This window comes from Prunus avium, chromosome 1 (assembly GCF_965620075.1).
Source record: "Prunus avium chromosome 1, drPruAviu1.hap1.1, whole genome shotgun sequence".
Classification (NCBI taxonomy): Eukaryota; Viridiplantae; Streptophyta; class Magnoliopsida; order Rosales; family Rosaceae; genus Prunus; species Prunus avium.
The window spans coordinates 40,607,784-40,627,922 of NC_142284.1; the positions used below are offsets into that span (position 1 = coordinate 40,607,784).

The 20,139-nt window shown below is 38.2% G+C and overlaps 2 protein-coding genes, 2 non-coding genes and 1 pseudogene across 4 annotated transcripts; 1 reads left to right on the top strand and 4 right to left on the bottom strand.

Annotated features, from left to right (window-relative positions):
* Positions 1 to 4,001: 4,001 nt before the first annotated feature.
* On the top strand, positions 4,002 to 6,216 carry LOC110772888 (7-deoxyloganetin glucosyltransferase-like). The gene is made up of 2 exons (XM_021977374.2): positions 4,002 to 4,557; positions 5,038 to 6,216. Exons 1-2 carry the CDS (start codon positions 4,050 to 4,052, stop codon positions 5,982 to 5,984), a joined length of 1,455 nt encoding a protein of 484 aa, XP_021833066.1. The 5' UTR covers positions 4,002 to 4,049; the 3' UTR covers positions 5,985 to 6,216.
* A 1,420-nt stretch (positions 6,217 to 7,636) lies between these two features.
* TRNAV-CAC (transfer RNA valine (anticodon CAC)) lies at positions 7,637 to 7,710 on the bottom strand. Its single transcript has one exon. It is a non-coding gene; the product is annotated as a tRNA-Val (tRNA).
* Positions 7,711 to 11,004: 3,294 nt separating this feature from the next.
* On the bottom strand, positions 11,005 to 15,897 carry LOC148297830 (protein NRT1/ PTR FAMILY 2.13-like). Its single transcript, XM_088247476.1, has 4 exons — positions 15,461 to 15,897; positions 14,499 to 14,716; positions 12,933 to 13,507; positions 11,005 to 12,259 (listed from the first exon to the last, which is right to left on the bottom strand). The coding sequence occupies exons 1-4, from the start codon at positions 15,642 to 15,644 to the stop codon at positions 11,389 to 11,391; spliced, it is 1,848 nt and encodes a 615-aa protein (XP_088103602.1). The 5' UTR covers positions 15,645 to 15,897; the 3' UTR covers positions 11,005 to 11,388.
* Positions 15,898 to 16,339: 442 nt separating this feature from the next.
* LOC148297831 (protein NRT1/ PTR FAMILY 2.13 pseudogene) lies at positions 16,340 to 17,077 on the bottom strand (annotated as a pseudogene).
* Positions 17,078 to 17,275: 198 nt separating this feature from the next.
* Positions 17,276 to 17,349, bottom strand: TRNAV-CAC (transfer RNA valine (anticodon CAC)). Its single transcript has one exon. It is a non-coding gene; the product is annotated as a tRNA-Val (tRNA).
* Between the last annotated feature and the right edge of the window lie 2,790 nt (positions 17,350 to 20,139).

Consider the following 20,139-nt stretch of genomic DNA (forward strand, 5'->3'; position numbering starts at 1 on the left):
ATTGTTTGTTCACCGTTTTGTAATGGTTGTCTATTTTTTTTTATAGACGTAGCAATTTCCACGTCTATAAAAAAAATACTATAATTTGGGATGTGGTTGAGGGTAAGGAACCGTGGGGATTGGGGTTGAACTTTTCCTTTTTACCTTCGAAATTGTCTAAATTATAAATAATAATAAAACACAAAAATCCTACTCTCGTGTTAGGAGTTTGAATTTTGTTATACTCATTACCGAAATTTGAAACAAAAGAGAAAAAAATATCCGTCTTCATTCTCTAACTTTGAAGTTTTCTTTATTAACGGAATCTTCGAAAGTTGTTACAGCAAATGAATGCAAAAGATAATGTTCTTTTTTTCCCCATGCGAAAAAGGACTGAGTTATATCTGGCAAAAAAAAAAAAAAACAGATTAAGGACTGAGTTATAAACGAATAGAACAGAACAGTTTATCTGCCACCATCGCAAGAGCAAATAAAAACACCACATTCCTGTGTCATTATAGCTTATGTTAAAATTATTCAGGTGTGACTTTAAAGCTAAGATAAATAACCATTTTTTTTGGTGAGCGAGGCGTTCATACTGTAATGTTATCCACGTCCAATGATATTATAACTCGCGATACATGACAAATTGACCATGTGACGGCATCAAGATTTATTTTCCAGGAAACAGTAGAATCGGTACGTCTAATACAAGATAGCATACAATTATTATGTGGTCCCTGTCTTTTTTTGTCGCAGAATGACGTCACTAACAATAATTATACTGTAGAAGGTGACTGATGGCAAGTGGCCAGTACACCCGATGGCAAATGGCCAAAGGGTAGAGGACGTGTTCATCAATTTGTTCAGGCGGCGCTGCAACGCTGGCTAAGCTCCCACGGATCTTCATGCCAAAAGCAAAAGAAACCCTCCAAAACAGTACTGAGTAGTGTTCCCTTACCTTTCCTCATTGTTAACTTTCTATCAACTCAACTCAACTCAAGTACGGATTACACTTGCATGCACGGATTACACTTTGATCCATACAAGATAGATAGGTAAATTATTCACACCATGTGCATCGATCAAATGGTGAGAGTTCATATCATATATTATGCACACCCACTGTAACATGTACGAATCCAAGCACAATAATTTGTGGATCGATAAAAAAGTCTCTCATGCAATTTGCAAATATACATGTGTCTGTGTCCCGCTTAACTGCTTTTATTTCTGGGTAAGATGCAACATCACCTCATGCTATTGGAAAATACATCATTAATAGAAAATGACAAAAGACAGATACGTGCAGGAATTATTTTCATCGTTGAATAGTTTACTGAGCATATATATAATATTGAATACAAAATCTTTCATACAATCCATTCGACATATAACACGTGTTGAGTTTGGAATCTAATAGCAATAATTTTGTCCACCAAGTCACAACCATCTTAGTTGTTTTCCGCGGGATACTATCTTGCTCCATATAGCGTATAGTCATTTTACACCGAATTCGGTATCTCTCTTTGTAGATTATTGTTAACGGGGTTTAATTTAGTAAAAAATGGCATTGACTTGCATTGCATATAAAAGGTCTCAAGTTTGAACTCTTACTCCAATTCGGTGGCTACCCATCACCCATGTGGACCGTGGTGGATCCATAAAACCCAAATTTCACTAACTGAAAAAATATAATATATTTCGACCAAAAAAAAAAAAGAAAAAATATAATATATTTTTATATATACAATACACATAAATATATATATAGATATATTATATTTTCATAATTAAAAAAAGAAGAAGCACGAGTTGAGTTCATAAAATTAATTTAATGCACACAAATATCTGGGTCTCGTTTTCTTGTCGCAGCAACGTGTCACTAAACGACAAGTACAATAATTGGTGCATTGGTGGTGTATTTGGGGACAGTCTTTTGTGGCTGGCGAAGGTCTTGGTCTAAGTTGTTCAGTACGTAGCTACATGCCATTGCTTCACGCCAAAACCAAAAAGAAAATATGCGACCAAAAAAATATTAAATAAACCAAAAAGGAAACAAAACACTGTTAATCATTTCATATCAATAATTATTTTCTGCCCTTCTCTAAATCAAAAATAAAAAAAAATATTGGTGAGAAATTATTGGGGACAAAAATCTATCTCATTATATAAAAAATTATCTGTTAAATTTTCAAGTTGAGCAACCGGCACGTTGTTTGAACTTTGAACTCTGAAGCTTGAGCCACCGTTGCCATTCGATGCCATGCCAGCCAAGCTCCGAGAAGGTATGAATCACATCACAAAGGAGGGCCCCACTACGATCGCATGTTTCATTGAAGGTCATTTCAATGTCACATTTTGACGTCTAGTATATCCAGTACTAACCACCACGATACACAATAATTGAGCAGCTCTTGCTACTTGCACATTCCCATGCTCCTGGAAACTCTATGTCTTCAGTATAAAAAAAAATTGATGAAATATTCTGAAAGGAAGGGAAAAATATCCCATTCTCCCCACTTGCATGTCTTTGTGGGAAGGGAAGAATTTCGTTTTATTGAAAAAGATATGCATATGTCGTGCGGGATTACCACAGTTGTTGTGACTTTCTTCATTCCTTCTTGTCTGCCATTCAAGATTGAAATTCTAGAGTCTCTTTCTTCCTAATAAACCAAAAAAATAAAATTACATAATGACTATTTTTGAGTGTTAATAACAATTCTCTTTCATTTCTTTTAAATCAATAATTGAAAGTGTATGATTTGGTGGTTCGATTAGGACTTTTCAGTTTAAAAAAGTTAATATTATAACTATTTTTGGTGAACTTATAAATATTAGACTAATGCAAAGCATTCATTAATGTAGCGAATTGGAGCAAATGCTCTCTATAGGAGTTTCTGGGTTCGAGTCCTAACATTCATATTATGTGTGTGAGTTTAACATGTTATCGTCATTCTTAATATAAAAAATATGAGTGCTACTATTTCCACCATCTTGTTCTATTTTCCCACCAACCTTATTTTTAAAATTTTAAAGACAAATTTACCCATTTGTAAAATGACTTTTAAGGACTTATGTTAAACCCAAGAACTAAGAATGGCTGAATCGGAAAACCCAGTTTTATTTACCACCCAAATTTATTTATAAACTAGAATAGGCATCGTAACACCTTGTCTTTAATCTGCATGATTTGAAATCCACTTCGTACTAGATTGCGATAATAAAAGAAATTAACCAAAATCCATAGAAATAAAAATAAAAACAAAAACAAAAACACAATAAGATGAAAAAGTGGCCAGAATTGATGAGCTTTTTCACCAGCAGATGAAAAAGTGGAAATCCTATGCTTTTAGATGAATTGACAACAAAACTAGCAAATAATTAAAAAGGGCAATTAGATTGCTTTGTATTGTTTGTCTGCACTAATCGAGGATCTGGTAGAACACAAAAACAGAAGTCCAAAAAATCTTAATCTTGTGTTTTTCTTCCATTAGTTTCTTTTTATATGTTATTTTCTTCCAGTATTCCAGATTTGCTATTGGTTGTAGTTTGATTCCTTGCTGTGCTTAGGAGCTTTTGCCTCCTTTTTCAATGAATATTTCGATTATCGTCCAAAAAAAATAAATTAAAAAAAATATGAGGAGAGAGAGTTATGGATAAATGCTTGAATTAATAATTAAATGGTATTTTAGGAATATTGATGGGTGGAAAGATAGGATTGTGTTTTTTCAAATTTAAATGGTGGGTGAAAACATTAAGTGGGTGGGGAAATAAGACAGATGGGTATAAATAACAGCACTAAAAAAGAATATTCTTAAAAAAAACTTGACTTATTAAACAGGACAACACTATAACATATGGTGGTGACTCATAAGTGCTTCTCTAGAGAACTGGGAGACTCCAAAAGACTTTCCTGTCCACTGGGAGCCACCAAACAGGCCCACTTTTTCGTCAGCATGGTTTTCAATGCACGTACTTTTCCGCTATAAAAGCATGGCGTTAGAAGAAAAGCTTAAACCCATAACCCCATTTCAAAACCATAACCAGAGCTGTGGTATTGATCAATAATGGGGTCTATTCCATCAGAGCCACCTCATATCGTGTGCATTCCATTCCCAGCACAAGGCCATGTTAACCCATTTATGAACTTGGCCAAGCTTCTTCACTCTAGAGGGTTCCATATAACCATGGTTTACACAGAGTTCAACCACAGCCGTCTGCTCCGGTCCAAAGGGCCGGAGGCGGTAAAGAACTCACCGGGTTTTCAGTTTGAGACCATCCCGGATGGGGTGCCACCCTCGAACCCAGATGCCACTCAGAGTGTCACCGAGCTTTTGTACTATACAAAGAAACATTCTGTGGTTCCTCTTAGGGACCTGATTGTAAAGCTCAATTCCACCGAGGGTTTGCCTAAGGTTAGTTGCATTATTTCGGATGGAATTATGAGCTTTGCAATTAAGGTGGCCCGAGAGCTTGGAATTCCCGAGGTCCAGTTCTGGACTGCATCCACTTGTGGCCTCGTGGCCTATCTCCAATTTGGAGAACTTGTCAAAAAGGGCATCTTCCCATTAAAAGGTATATATACATATAACCACACGCATATTATTTCATGAATATTAAAGTTTTTTTTAGTAAAATAGTATACGGGGTAGGTTGAAATTTTTTGTGTTTCGGATTTCCCAAAATAACTCATGAACGTGCTGCCTGAAAGCTATGGCCATATGGATCCAATTTACATACCAGAAACGGAAAAGAAAAAGAAATTGAAAAGGCCAGCCGAAGCCTAAAGGACTGCACCTAAAGATAATACAGTATGAGCACCTGAAAGAAACAGTTTATCTTAAACAAAGTATTCCTAATTAATCTGTTTGATCACTTGTAATTAACTTGTAAGGCTTGTAGTTTAAATTTCCCAAGTAATATCTAAACCTAATTAAGGATTAAGTAATTTATCATGGAGCTATAACTTTCTTTGGCATCTGCATTTGAATCTTTTTATTGTTATCATGGCCTAATTAACCCAAGATTAACAAAATATCCTCGCCCTAATGGCAGATGAGAAAGACGTCAGCAATGGATATCTGGAAGACACTGCCCTAGAGTGGATCCCAGGGATGGAGCACATGCGCCTCAAGGACATGCCCAGCTTCGTACGAAGCACCGATCCCGAGGACATTGCCTTCAACCGCTGGCTGGAAGAAGCCCAAGACATCCTCACAGCCGATGCAATCGTCTTCAACACCTTCTTCGAATTTGAAGCCGAAGTGCTCGAGACAGTCTCCTCCATGTTCCCCAACATCTACAACCTCGGCCCTCTCACCACCCTCAACACGAACCTCATCAAGAACGAAGTAAACGCCACGAGGCCCAGCCTGTGGAAGGAGAACACCGACTGCCTCACTTGGCTCGACACTCAGAAGCCCAACTCAGTCATTTACTTGAACTTCGGCAGCATCGCTGTGATGACTGAGGACAACTTCAAGGAGTTTGCATGGGGGCTGGCCAACAGCGGCCATTCCTTCTTGTGGATCGTGCGGCCGGACGTAGTGAAGGGCACGAACGGGACCGCTTTGCCAGACGAGTTTCTGGCAGAGACGAGGGATCGGGGCATGATTGCCCGATGGTGCCCCCAAGACAAGGTGCTCGCACACCCGTCCGTGGGGGCATTTTTGACTCATAGTGGATGGAACTCAACTTTGGAGGGGATTTGTGGAGGGGTGCCGATGCTTTGCTGGCCTTTCTTTGCTGAGCAGCAAGTGAACTGTAGGTACGCGAGCACGACTTGGGGGGTAGGGTTGGAGATTGATAGAGATGTGAAGAGGGAAGGGGTTGAGGCTCTGGTGAGGGAGATGATGGAAGGGGAGAATGGGAAGGTTATGAGAAACAAGGCAGTGGAGTGGAAGAAGAAATCGGAGATTGCTTGTGTTAAAGGAGGATCGTCTTATGATGATTTCGAGAGGTTCGTTGGGTACCTTCTGGAGCTGTCCACTTTCCAGGCTTAGTATGATTAAGTTAAGCCTGCTTGAATATATTTTCATCATCGTCGTTTTCAGAATAACTTTCATGGCATGCAGTAGATGACATAAGTTATTTATGATCTAGGGATGATGTATTGCATTTAATTAAGAGCTGTGTATCAGTTGTTGGAAATTAATTAAGATTGTACCCACTTTAATGAAATTAATGAGCAAGAAAAAAAAAACATATATATTTAAAGTATTTAATAAAAATTATTTAACCAAAGTTTACAGCTGCTGGATCCGATCATCAGGCGCTGAACTAAGCCCATTCCCTTTTGGTTCTATTAGGGCTCGTTTGGGAGTGCTTTTGGAGCAGTGAAAAGCGCTTCTAAATGGGTGAAAGCGCTTCTATCTTTTAAAAATGGTGTTTGGCAAAAATTGCAAAAGCGCTTTGGGTGAGATCCAAAAGCACTTGGAGTGGTTTTGGAAGAAGCACTTGAGAGGTGCTTCTTCTCAAAAGCGCTGCAGGACAAAAACACGGGAAGCACTTGGCTCCTTTTAATGAAACTTTTAAAATGCCGAAAATACCCATATTTAATTTTTTTAAATGCCAAAATACCCTCTCTTTTTTTCTCTATCCGCGAAAGGCCCAACAGACACCAAAACACAGCTTCTATTCCATCTCTCTCACACACACTGCTAACTCTGGTCGGCAACGAAGCTTCATCCTCATCACTCTTCAGCAACACCCTTCTTCTTCTTCTGCCTTCTTCTTCTCAGACCTTTTTCCACCATTTCCAGTTCCCAAACTTCCAGACTAAGTTAGAACTTTGAAAAAATCCCCAAAGAAACCTCCCTATATAAATGAAGCCTTGAAAAACGTTGTGATCATATATGCCTGCATTTATTATCTTCGCAACAATAAACAGCTTCAGTTTAGCTTCTTTAGCCTTGAAATATACCAAAAACACATCAACCCGAGACAGAAAATAAGGAAAGAAAGTGAAAGGAGCAAGCAACCCAGAAAGACAGAACCCACTTGAGCTTTTCACATAGACAGAGAGACAAAAGACAGAGAAGCCGACCCTTTACAGGCGCATATCTCATGTTTATTTTTCTTGTTTGATTTTTTTGGTGTTTTCCCTTTTGCTTAAATTTATGGTTTGTTTGTCTATTTGTTGCCTCAGTCATTCCCTCGCTCACTACTTTCAAATTTCAGCACATATATACTTTCCATATATTTTGATTGAAATTGAATGAAAAGGAAAAAGACAGATGCATTAATGGAAAACATATATGGCTTTGTGAGAGATTAAAATACTGGGAAGGGTTGTCAATGCTATAAAGTGCTTATACTATGTCAACCAAACACTCAACAAAATATCAAAAGCGCTTTTATGTAGTGTAAAAGCACTTTTAAATGTGATATCCAAACGACAAACTGCTTCTTTGTAGAAGTGCTTATGTCATAAGTGCTACTAACATAAGCGCTACTGGCATAAGCGCTTCGGGAAGAAGCACTCCCAAACGAGCCCTTAATCTCAGCCCATTGTATACTTTGATGTTAACCCATTTCTTCTTGGACCTTGAACTGAATATAGGTCCACAACTCTAAAAGAAAGCAAAAATTACAGGCCCAATCAAAAAGACAAATTCCGTCATCCTCATAACTTTTTTTTATTTGACTGATAAAATGTCTGAGCCCGGGTTCGAACCGGGGACCTCTAGTGTGTGAGACTAGCGTGATAACCAACTACACCACCCAGACGAATTGGAAGGCAAGTTGCGATGCAACATATTTAATTAACCTAATTCGTAGTTTTTAAATAAAGTTTCATTTTTGGATTGGCATAATTTTGATAAAGTGTAGTAGTTTATTTCACCAACAAAGGAAAGATAGTAGGGCAGATGTTGGGTTAGGGCAGTTCGACATGACATCGAGCCCACAGGGCTTGAATGCACCCCCACATCCCTTTCCTAGGCTACCCTTTTGCTTTACTAGAGATCATCAATAAGAAAAGGCAGACAAACCTACCTAAACGATCCAGCCTCTCATATCTTCCCACCATTTATATATTTGAACTCCATGGCCAGTCCATGTGTTATTATATTCTTTTTTCAATGTGCAATGCAAGCATGTCCATAATCTAATTTAGTCATATTGAGTGCCAAGGCTCTTTCTGGTACACGCATGATATTTCATGGAGGTAGAAACTTGAAAGAGAGATCACAATGCCAAATGATTTGAAGTTTGAACCCTATCTAGCTAAGCCGAAAGCTATTTCCACTCAGCAAATTTTGGGTATCTTTTTATATCTTTGTGACAGCAATACTAATTAAAATTACCTTTCAACTCACTCATACAAGAAAAAATTCCTACACCTAGCTAGCGACACTTTTGTTCATATACGTGTGAGGTCTCAATAATTGACAATCTTTTTTTATGGTCCCAAAACTCCGAGAAAGTGGGCTATAAATTTGACCGACTTAGAAAAGGATTTCTAACCTTTTCTAAGATCTTGTTCAAAACTCGTCTGTCCATTGCACATATGGTAGCGGTGAGATTCAGACAAAAAAAATAAAAATGATAGCGGTGGGAGTGGTGGAAACTAGCTGGGATCCAAAAGTGAGTGGGTGAATTGTACAAATTCTGATTAGGAATATAATCCATTGATTCACTCCATACAGTCTCAAACCAGCAAAGTTTTGGCTAGGACAAGTGAAGAGGGCAGTCTTCAATTTGGAAATTGGAAAAGCATGTGATATTCAAGCAGTGGCGGATCTAGCCATGTTTTGGGTAGGCAGCTGCCTACCCGAAAATGGTCAGGAAATAAAAATAGTTAGATATGAAGCAACAAGATGAAGGAAACGAGAAAGAGAAAGAAGAAAAAAAATATAGAAAAGAGAGAGAAGAAGGAATCGACAAGCCTAGGGAAAAGTGAAAAAAATAATAATAAAAAAAGACAAAGAAGGGGAGTGGGGGATAGAAGGATAAAAGTAGTAAAGAATCACGTGATTATATATAAGTGGTATAGGACTATGATTATTTTGGATTGGATAAAATTGTTTGGACATCCAATTTCTTGAACACTAGAGTGTAGTTTTTTTAGCAATAGATTGTAATTGTTTTTACATGTATTAATCTTTTTTTTAATCAAAATGCATTTGATTCATATTTTTTTCTTAGGATGATTATAACATGAAGGATGTAATATTAATTTTGCTATTTATATTATTTTAATTATTGTATTGGTGCCTTGCATTTTTGGAAATTTTCTGTATCAGCATATCCGTACACGTATTCATGCAATGTGTAATTTCTGCCTACTCAACTTCCAAATCCTGGATCCGCCACTGTATTCAAGGTTCAATATAATTTGCATTGAGTGTATACTCGGTATATAGCTCGGGGAATCAATCAGAATATTATTTATTAAGGAAAATACTTGCCTCCTCTCTTAGGGAGATTTTGGGCACAAGTAGGCAAGGCGGCCACTTAGGGTCCCAGATTAGAAGGGCCCCCAATTTGTATTATACCTTATATATACGTACTTATATTATTTAAAAATATATGTAATATATAAATATTATGTTAGGTCCAAAACAATTATTGTAAATATAAACAAATTTACCTAATCATTCAATTCAAAACTAAAAAGAGGAATCTCAATAAAAGCCCTCATTGTAAAAACAAAACAAAAAAACAAAAAAAACTTGCCCAATTACTTAATTCAAAATTAAAAAGATAAAACTCAATAAAGATCTAATTATTTTTTAAACTTATAGCTTAAATCAATTAACTTAGTTGAATTAATTAGGAAATTAAAAAAGACGTGGTAGAAAAACTTGATTATGTAAAGTTAATTGATACTTTTGAATAGAAAATGTAAGACGAGTGATATTGAAGTGATGTTTTGATGCCTTATATATATATATATATATTAAAGTAGTTGTTTAAATTACATATTTATTGTTTCTTTTATGTTATAATTGTGAATTTGAGTTCATATAATATTTTTTAAAACTTATCGAAGAAAAAAAATCACATAAATATACATATGATATAGAATAGAAGGCCCTATTTAAGATGTTTGCTTAGGACCTCCAAAACGTAGGACCATTGTACAACGTCCATTTATTAACATTAGGTCCACAAGTTCCGTAGTTGTTTGTTGGTACTAAAAGCAATATATATATATATTCAATTTGAACCCTACGCATTAGATAAGTATAGGGACCTTTTTGTGGGTTCAATTCAAATAAACTAAACGATATCATTTTAATTTATTGGCGGTCCACACGATATAGGACCACTCCCTCCTCAAGGTTAAGGGCAAGTTGTACACATATATAGTATCATACGTCTAAGATTTTGCGACACATGTTTTGAATATATGACAAGAGAAGTTAATTACAAAATTTGGTACAAAGTGTGTGACATTATGGAAGGTACGCGTGGCACATAATTTCGTCAACATCTTCCAAGTTGTTGTCTGAAGATACGCGTGACCATAGGAACCAAGAAGATGATAGTTGCAAATCCTTTGGCTTTTCTCTGAACAAGTGACACAAAGTTTCTTGTCACCATATCTGGGTATGTCAGTTATTGTGGGGCATAAAAAAGATAATGGGATATACGGAACGGAAGGCAAGGCAGCAGAAAAGTAAACCATTGCGGCTTTTAAGCTCTTATATACTCCCATGCACCATACCAACAAAGAGAAGCCTCCAAACAAAAATCTCACTCACGTCCTTTCAACCAAACCTCCCACTGCATCAACTCATTGCCACCATGACTTCATCAGTAAAAAGGCATACTAGTCTGCGCATGCGTTCACGAACCAACAATACAAGAAAAAACATCAATGGCACGTGATGAGATGGCTATTAGTACCTAATTAATAGATAATAGTCACGGTTATTTATTGTTAGACACTAATACTGCTTTTAGCCACCGCAAACTGTGCCACTTATGTTATTTATTAAGGTTTTTTTGTTGTTGTTATGGTGCAACAAGACAAAGCTGCAAATAAAAAAGAAAGCTTGAGGTGGAGAATAATAGTTACAAAAATTCCATCGCGACTTTGATTTCCAACGCAACCCAGATTCTTGTGTTACAACATTAACACATAGAGACCTAAAGAGGATGCATGCTCTTATTCTTGCAATTCTTATACATTTGTACGACATATATATCTAGCACTCCGAATTAAAGTTACAACATAAAACTATTCTAATTAATTAACATATATACTATTAAGGCAATCTTATTTTATTTGCGGTATATATAGTTATTCTCTTATCCGGATGTCTGCACATTATTATTGTACGGATACTATCATACATAGGTAGGAAAGCAGAGACGGGTATTATAAAATACATGAAGTTCGCATAACATCTGGACATCCGCATAGGAGAATTTCTGTATATATATAGGCCGCCCACTTCAAGCATCGTTTGAAGCTAGCTCCACTTGATTAGCATAGGGTTTCTCTTCTACTGTGTATACGTTTTTGGCCTTGTAATGATATCGCTGTGCACAATAAACGAAGTAGAAAAAATTCAGGACCCCAATCCCAACAAGGAGGAAGTAGAAGTAATCTAATCTCCCAGCATTGATATCATTTGTCAGCCAATCCGGCCGCTTGTTTCTTCCAGTCACATGATGCACAATATTCACCACCAGGCTGCTCAAGTAGCTCGAACCAGCAAAGGCGCAAGACAGAAGGGCATTTCCGACACTGCGCATGTGGTCAGGGAACTCCCTGTTGAAAAACTCAAGCAACCCTATAATATTGAAGGCCTCACAGAAGCCCATCAGGACCAGCTGTGGGGCCAACCAAGCGAATGACAAGTGTTCATTAGGGTGCAGAAGAGCAAAAGACCTCCTCTCTCTTTCAATGAGCCCTGCCACCAACATGGACAGGACTGAAAATATGATCCCAATCCCACATCTCTGCAAAACTGTGATCCCTCCTTCGTGCTTTGTGAATTTTCTGAGGGCTGGCACGAGGAGCCTGTCGTAGGCCGGGAGCCAGAGGCCAATGGTGAGGAGGGAGATGACGCCGAGGGAGCCAGCTGGGATTTCGAAGTGAGGACCGAGGTGGCGGTCCATTTTGAGGGCTTGGGAGACAGTAAATGTTCCTTGCTGTGTCATGGAGGTGAAGCTGACGATGGCTGAAGCCCACACTGGGATTGTTTTTATTACGCATTTAAGTTCTTCTACTTGTTGGACGCTGCAGAGCCTCCAGTTATCGATCGGAGAACCGTCTGGCTGTAGATCATTGTCCAAAATTACAGCAGCCTTGCTCAAGAACCTAATATGGTGAGCAAGCAAAGAATTATTAAAGTAAAAGGAGCAAGCAAAAAATAAATAAATAAATAATGTGTCACTAAATATTTAGAATATTTTTTTTAAATAAAAAAATACAAGCGATAGTTTAAACCACTTTAAATTAATCTAATCTACAAAGATGGAGATTTAAACTTGGGTGCAAGAGGACGGGCTCAATGGCATGAGTTGCCTAACCCACACCTTGGGTTAGATTTCAATAAATGAAACATTAATCATATATACTATTCAACGAAATTTTTTGACAAATTATATCACTGGAGCAATACCACATAATGACATAATTTAGTGCCAGGAAAATAGAAGCTGGTGGCAATCAACCTCAACTGAAAGAAAGTATATGGTCCCCCACCACCACCTTACTTAATCTGAAAATAGAAGCTAATGCGATTGTGGTTAATGATTTGCTTATTTCATGAAGATGGTTTTGATCTGTTCAATCAGCATTAATTAACGTACTAATAATTGTCAATAGTTCAAGCAATTCCTCAAGAAAACCTAAACTTTATTTGCCAGATTTATATACCCAAAATCTATAGTAAAGCAATTAAGCTACGGTGGCCAACTTTATATATTTGGTAAACTAATGATTAGTCTTTGATTAAAGAATGATCTGTCAAGACAGATATTTGTCTAACCTGAGCTGGTTGGTGAGAGGAAGCTTGGACACGAAAAAGCCCTTGATTGGAGGATCGTAGAATTTGCCATCTACCATTCCTGCTTCTTCCGGAAGCTTAATGTGCCGTTTCTTGTGAGCAGCAACAAGAACTTGTGCAATGCTGGAGAACATGCTGCCCTGCGGCTTGGCATGCACATAAACCCTAGACCCAACAAGCAGAAGCACAATCGAGCAAGCCATGAGCAGAGTTGGGATCCCGAAGCCCACACTCCAGCTGACTTTGTCTTGGATGTAAACCACCACAGTTTGGGTGATCAACAAGACCACTGTGAACGTGGCATAGTACCAATTGAAGAAGCTTTTAACTCCTTTTTGGCCTTCCTCTGTGGTTGGGTCAAACTGGTCAACGCCAAATGGGATGCTGCATGGCCTAATCCCCCCTGAGCCTATTGATAGAAATCCTAGACCCAATAGCAAGGCACCCAGTTGAGCTCTGGTTGGACCTGTGCACTGACCTAATGTTTGCTGCTGTGCGCTGCATGGCGGAGGATGCAGCTGCGGCAGCCATGCCGTTAAAGTAACTGTCGCCATTCCCTGTTGATATATAATTGTTAATGGTAAAAAAATGTTTGAGATATAATAAACTAGTATTATTAATGTCAATGTACGGGTCTAGCCTAGTTGAAAAAAACTTTAATTTGCAGATAAGAAGTCTTAGATTCGAACCACATGATATTTTAATTAGTTATGTGCATGTAATAAACCACCTCTTAAGATGTTGAAAGTGACATTGATATGTAAAGGATATGGGATTCATATGCGATCACACGCGGAGACTGAGAATGAAACAATTAATATTATTTGTTTGTGGCCACATGAAGAGACAAAATTAAAGGTATAGATTTTTGGTTTCTGACCCCATGCTGAGGATGCGATTTTTAATTTATTAATATTGAATGACACTTCTGTACATCTCAAAGGCTAGCTTGCTCAAGCCTTTGGTATGTGCTTGACTGAAAATTGCTCATCATTAATACTTGGAAGGGTAACACACATACATATATATATATATATAAAATATATTAATATTGACTTGGAAGACTAGCTAATAGATTGTCAATTTTGATACCACAAATTCAAACACAAATTTATACTTGAAGATGATCCAAATTGATAATCTATAACTGCACAGAAAGTCATACTTACATTAACTTTTCTCAAAAATAATTTTTAGAGAAAATAATATATAATATATAATTCTCTGGTTCTCTAGAGGCATCCATGTGCATTATTCGTGTAGCTAATTAGCCTTAGGCATACACACTTCCACCAGCTTAACTTTCCAACCAAACCCATACATCTATTGACAGGTAGCTTTGATTATTTAGGTTTATAGTATTACTAGCTAACTAATCGTAGTTATCTGCGATTAACCTTTGATATTTAGCGCAAAGCTAGATTAGGTTTTGCTAAAGAACCCCACCCACCGAAATTAAAAACCCCATAAGACTGAAACACTTGAGGGCCAGAGAGAGAGAGAGAGAGAGAGAGAGAGAGAGAGAGAGAGAGAGAGTATATGTTGTACCAGAAGAGATGAGAAGGAAGCAAAAGCAATAGTGCGAAAGCGGCCAGCATAGGCATCGGAGATGAAGGCACCGACGAGAGGTGCAAAATTGGTGAAACCAGACCAAACGTTGATAATATTGGAAGCAGAAACCTGGTCCAAGTGCAACATCCTCGTCAAGTAGACCATAAAGTTTGCCAACAGCCCAAATGAAGCCAACCTCTCAAAAGTATCATTTCCTGCACCAACAGTTCAAAAAACGTGTTCATTTTTTGTCACCTTCTTATAAAAGCAGGGACGGATCCAGGATTTTAAAATGAAGTGGGCTAAATTTAGGTACTGAGACAATACCATGTGATTTCATTGATAATAATAATAAAATAAAAAAACAGCAAGAACAATAAAATCAATTACAAATCCTATTTGATAATTCATAACTCATAAACTGAAACTGATGCCCCAATTGCAAATCCTAATTGATACTTCATAAACTCCAAAAAAAATACTCAAATTAAAACATCAAGAAATTGAGAGAAGCATACATGACGAATATAGGAACTTGATTCACTTGAATTAAGTCTCAAAGGTGAGTGCATCAGCAACAAAAGTATTTTTTTTTTTTCTACATGTGAGGGTAGGGTGGTGCTTCTTTTTTTCTTTTTTTTTTCTATGTGCTGTGTGTGAGTTATTCTTATTTTTCTCTATTTTTTTTTTTTGCTGTGCAAAGAGGAGAATTAGATGAGGTTAGGTTATTTAAATTGATGAGCTAGGATTTTATATTTTTTGCTGGAAAAAGAAGCCACCTGGGCTAAACTAAAGGTCGGTCCCTGTATAAAAGTTAAATAGCTTTTACAACCATATCATGCATGAAGCACAAATGTCAATTAAAGAAAAAAGGTTATTAGAGTAATTTGACTGAAATTCGAGAGAGAGAGAGAGAGAGAGAGAGAGAGAGAGAGAGAGGGAGAGAGAGAGAGAGAGACCTAAGATGTAAGGCATGGCTTTCCAGCCACCAGGTTTTCTTTGTCCATGTTTTTCATCCTCCAAGTTATCTGGGCTTGATGATTTGCGTGACAGCTTTGGACTGCCGTCTTGGAAGCATTCTGTGACGTGGAGGCAGAATGAGGATCTTGGTTGGTTCTGTTTTTCCTTGGTACCATCGGCCATGGTAGTGTCTTTGATCTGATATGATCTATATATAATTAAGCAGAGCTTTGAAACCTTCACATGCAGAAGCTTTGCAATCTTTTTTTTATTGATGAGAAGTTGTGTGTGAGATTGAGCTTATAAGTAAGAAGCTTGGGTGGATGGAGCACAGCTATAGCTATATTATATATATATACGGAAGAGGAGAAATAAGTTGATGAAATGGCTGACGAAATGAATGTAGGTGTGGGCGTCATGAGTGCTGCCAGAAGGCAAGCCACCTTAAAATTGTGCTCACCCTTTCATTAATTCCGCCTACTTATCTCAAAGGAAAACGGACCAGGCCCAATTTTACTTTGCAAAGATTTTTTGTGAAAAAAAGATTAGGCCCAAGTTGTAGTCTGTATTCACCACAAGCAAAAATATCAGTCCCAATTTTAATCATGCTATGAAATTAAGGGACATTCTATAATGAAAGGTTATAGTGAGAAGGTGTGTTAATATGTTCAATCCAGCCGTCCAATAATAGCTCTGTAATTGATCGAATGACTATTAAAGTCATGACCGTTACCGCCTTCCTGCGAAATGGAATGATTTTGCTATGAAGATGGGCTTAGAATTGCAACTCAAACAACTTATATATATGTAAGGGTTATTGATGAAGTTCAAATACAGAACTTTTGTGAAAAAGGAAATCAACTTTACAGGACAAAAGTCTAAACCAAAATGTCAGTCTGTATAGTCTCTACTGCGTTTACATTGACCTTGTAATTGTAAATATATCCACGAGCACAGGACCAAAAATACACAAAATTCAGCACCCCAAGAACAGCTATTAGGAAGTTGAAATTGTCCAGTCTAACGGCATTGATATCATTGCCCAACCAGTTGGGCTGCCCATGCTTCCCTGTAACTCTGTACACAATGCTCACCACCAAGGTGCTCAAATAAGTACCCCCAGCTACGCAAAGATAGATCAGAGAATTCGCAATGCTCCTCATCTTCTCAGGAAACTCCTTGTTGTACAATTCAATGTGCCCAACAACGCCAAACAACTCAAGCAGGCCAAGGAACATTAGCTGTGGAAATAGCCAAAACACTGACATGGGAGCAACGCCATCTGCTGAAGCGTGTGACAAAGCAGAATCTCTTTTCTGTTGCTCAACCAGTCCAGCCACCGCCGCGAACAGAATCGAGAACAAATACCCAAGTCCTATTCTTTGGAGAGTTGTGATGCCGTTTTCGTGTTTAGTGATCTTTTTTAGGGCTGGTTGGAGGACACGGTCGTAGAATGGGAGGCATATGCATAATGAGGTCAATGACATCATTTTGATTGACCCAGCAGGCATTTGGAAATTGGGTCCAATGTGCCTGTCCATTTTGAGGGCTTGTGACACTACAAATGTTCCTTCTTGCGCATAGGTCATGAAGCAGATGCCACCAGAAGCCCACATTGGGAGGATTTCCATAAAGCATATCACCTCTTCAACCTGTTGGATGCTGCACAGCCTCCATGGATTTGCACAAGACCCATCATCTTTAAAAGAAAGCAAAATTTTTGGTCCATAACTCTAAAAGAAAGCAAAAATTACAGGCCCAATAAAAAAGACAAATTCCGTCATCCTCATCTCTTTTTTAGTTGATTGATAAAATGTCTGAGCCCGAGTTCGAACCGGGGACCTCTAGTGTGTGAGACTAGCGTGATAACCACCTACACCACCCAGACGAATTGGATTGCAAATTGTGATGCAACATATTTAATTAAACTAATTCTTAGTTTTTAAATAAAGTTTCATTTTTGGATTGGCATAGTTTTGATAAAGTGCAGTAGTTTATTTCACCAACAAAGGAAAGATATGAGGGCAGATGTTGGATTAGGCCAGTTCGACATGGCATCGAGCCCAGGGCTTGAATGCACACCACATCCCTTTCCTAGCCTACCCTTTTGCTTTACTACAGATCATCAATAAGAAAAGGCAGACGACCTACCTAATCGATCCAGCCTCTCATATCTTCCTACCATTTATATTTGAACCCCATGGCCGGCCCATGTGTTACTATTCTTTTTTCCATGTGCAAGCATGTTCATAATCTAATTTAGTCATACTGAGTGCCAAGGCTCTTTCTGGTCCACGCATGATATTTCATGGAGGTAGAAACTTGAAAGAGAGATCACATTGCCAAATGATTTGAACCCTATCTAGCTAAGCCGAAAGCTATTTCCACTCAGCAAATTTTGTGTATCTTTTTATATCTTTGTGACAGCAACACTAATTAAAATTACCTTTCAACTCACTCATACAAGTAAAAATTCCTACACCTAGCTAGCGACACTTTTGTTCATATACGTGTGAGGTCTCAATAATTGACAATCTTTTTTTATAGTCCCAGAACTCCGAGGAAGTGGGCTATAAATTTGACCGACTTAGAAAAGGATTTCTAACCTTTTCTAAGATCTTGTTCAAAACTCGTCTGTCCATTGCACATATGGTAGCGGTGGGAGTGGTGGAAACTAGCTAGGATCCAAAAGTGAGTGGGTGAATTGTACAAATTCTGATTAGGAATATAATCCATTGATTCACTCCATACAGAAACAGACACCAATATCTCAAACCAGCAAAGTTTTGGCTAGGACAAGTGAGGAGGGCAGTCTTCAATTTGGAAATTGGAAAAGCATATGATATTCAAGGTTCAATATAATTTGCATTGAGTGCCCGTTTGGTATTGCTTATTTGGGATGATAAGTGATTTTTTAAAAATTTTGGGAAGCCCAACCCGTTTAGTAAACTATGAGAAAATCACTTATTGTTAAAAATTGTTTTGAGAGAAATATATTTGGGAAAGCAGCTAATAAGGTGCTTTTATTTTCTGATTATACAGGAATCAGTTTCGAAGAGGCACTGGGTTTAATGATTATGCGGCAATCATTTTTTGATTATACGGGAATCCGTACCAACAACACTTTTAACAAAAAGTTTACCAAATGCCAAACTGCGTTCTCTCACAACTGATTTCTCTCACAGCAAATCTGACATCGATTATTTTCACAGCACAACAATGCCAAATTGGCCCTGAGTGTATACTCGGTATATAGCTCAGGCAAGCGATCATAATATTATTTATTAAGAAAAATACTTGCCGGTGATGAATGACATAAGTTCGCGATTGGCAGGGTGCATGAAGATTTAATTATAGCCTGAGTAAGCGTCCATGAAGCTCAGGAGTTCGTGGCCTGCCGTGGCATCCACCAGTTGGTCGATTCTTGGCAGAGGAAAGTTGTCCTTTGGGCATGCCTTGTTCAAATCGGTATAATCATGGCACATTAGCTAGGCGACACTCGCCTTATTTACCAAGACGGAATTTGCAAGCCAGATTGGGTAGGCTACCTCTCGGATGAAACCAATTGTCTGTAACTTGTCCACCTCAAGCCACATGACTTCATACCGTTCGGCGTCGTAAGCCTGTCATTTCTGACAGATCGGTTTGAAGGTTGGACAGATGTTGAGCTTGTGGCAAATGACGTCTGGGGAGATGTCGGGCATGTCATTGTATGACCAAGCGAAGACTTCCGTGTTGGCTCTAAGGAAGGGAATGAACTTGGCTCGCAGGGGTGGACTAAGGGTAGTGCCATGACCTGCCGATCGAGATGTGCCTCGGAAATGGCCACCGATTCCAAGTCCTCAATTGAGCCCGTGGGGCAACATCCTCATCTCTTGGATCATCGGGTTGATCAGCACCCCTGCCGTTCGGCATGGGTTTGAGGGAGGTAGAGACCGAGTATGACTCTCGTGTTGTTGCCCTTGCCGATTCCATGGTTGCCGAAACGTAACACGTCCGTGCACTTAACTAATCCCCACGCACTTGGCCGATGCTAGAGTGCGTTGGAAACTTGAGGAGGAGCATGTGTGGTGACAACATGGCTTTCATTCTGGTTAGCGCTGGTCTATCGATGATGGCGTTGTATGCTGTCACGCCCTGGACCCGAAGGTCAATGGAAATCCCGTGCTTGGTGCGTGAGAAAATAAAAAGTAAAATAAAATAAAAAGAAAGCTGAAACAGGGTTTAAAATAAACTTCTCTTATAAAAATAACTCAAAAATCTTACAACTTTACAATTAATAAATAAAGCTCTATCACTCTCATCTAATTTAGCCTAAACTTGTTTAGTCCTTTTCTTGCCCACTAATTCATCTGAAAAATTAAACAGAGTGAGGGGTGAGCAAACACCGCTCAGTAGGGACATGAGACCTTACCACAGTAGATTGATATAACTAAATTAAGTGACATGCAATCACATAGCCAAATATCACATTAATAATATTAATGCATGAATGCTCTTCATCTACTCCCGTTGATTCATATAACTGGACAAGCAGACCTGCACGTCCCATACCATGCTTATACCACTTGGTCCCAAATGCCCATTTATATGAACTAACACCCATTTCAATCGTCCCATAATTCCCCTTTTGTTAGTCATCTTGTTTAACTCCTTGTTGCCAGTCCCGCATCACCTA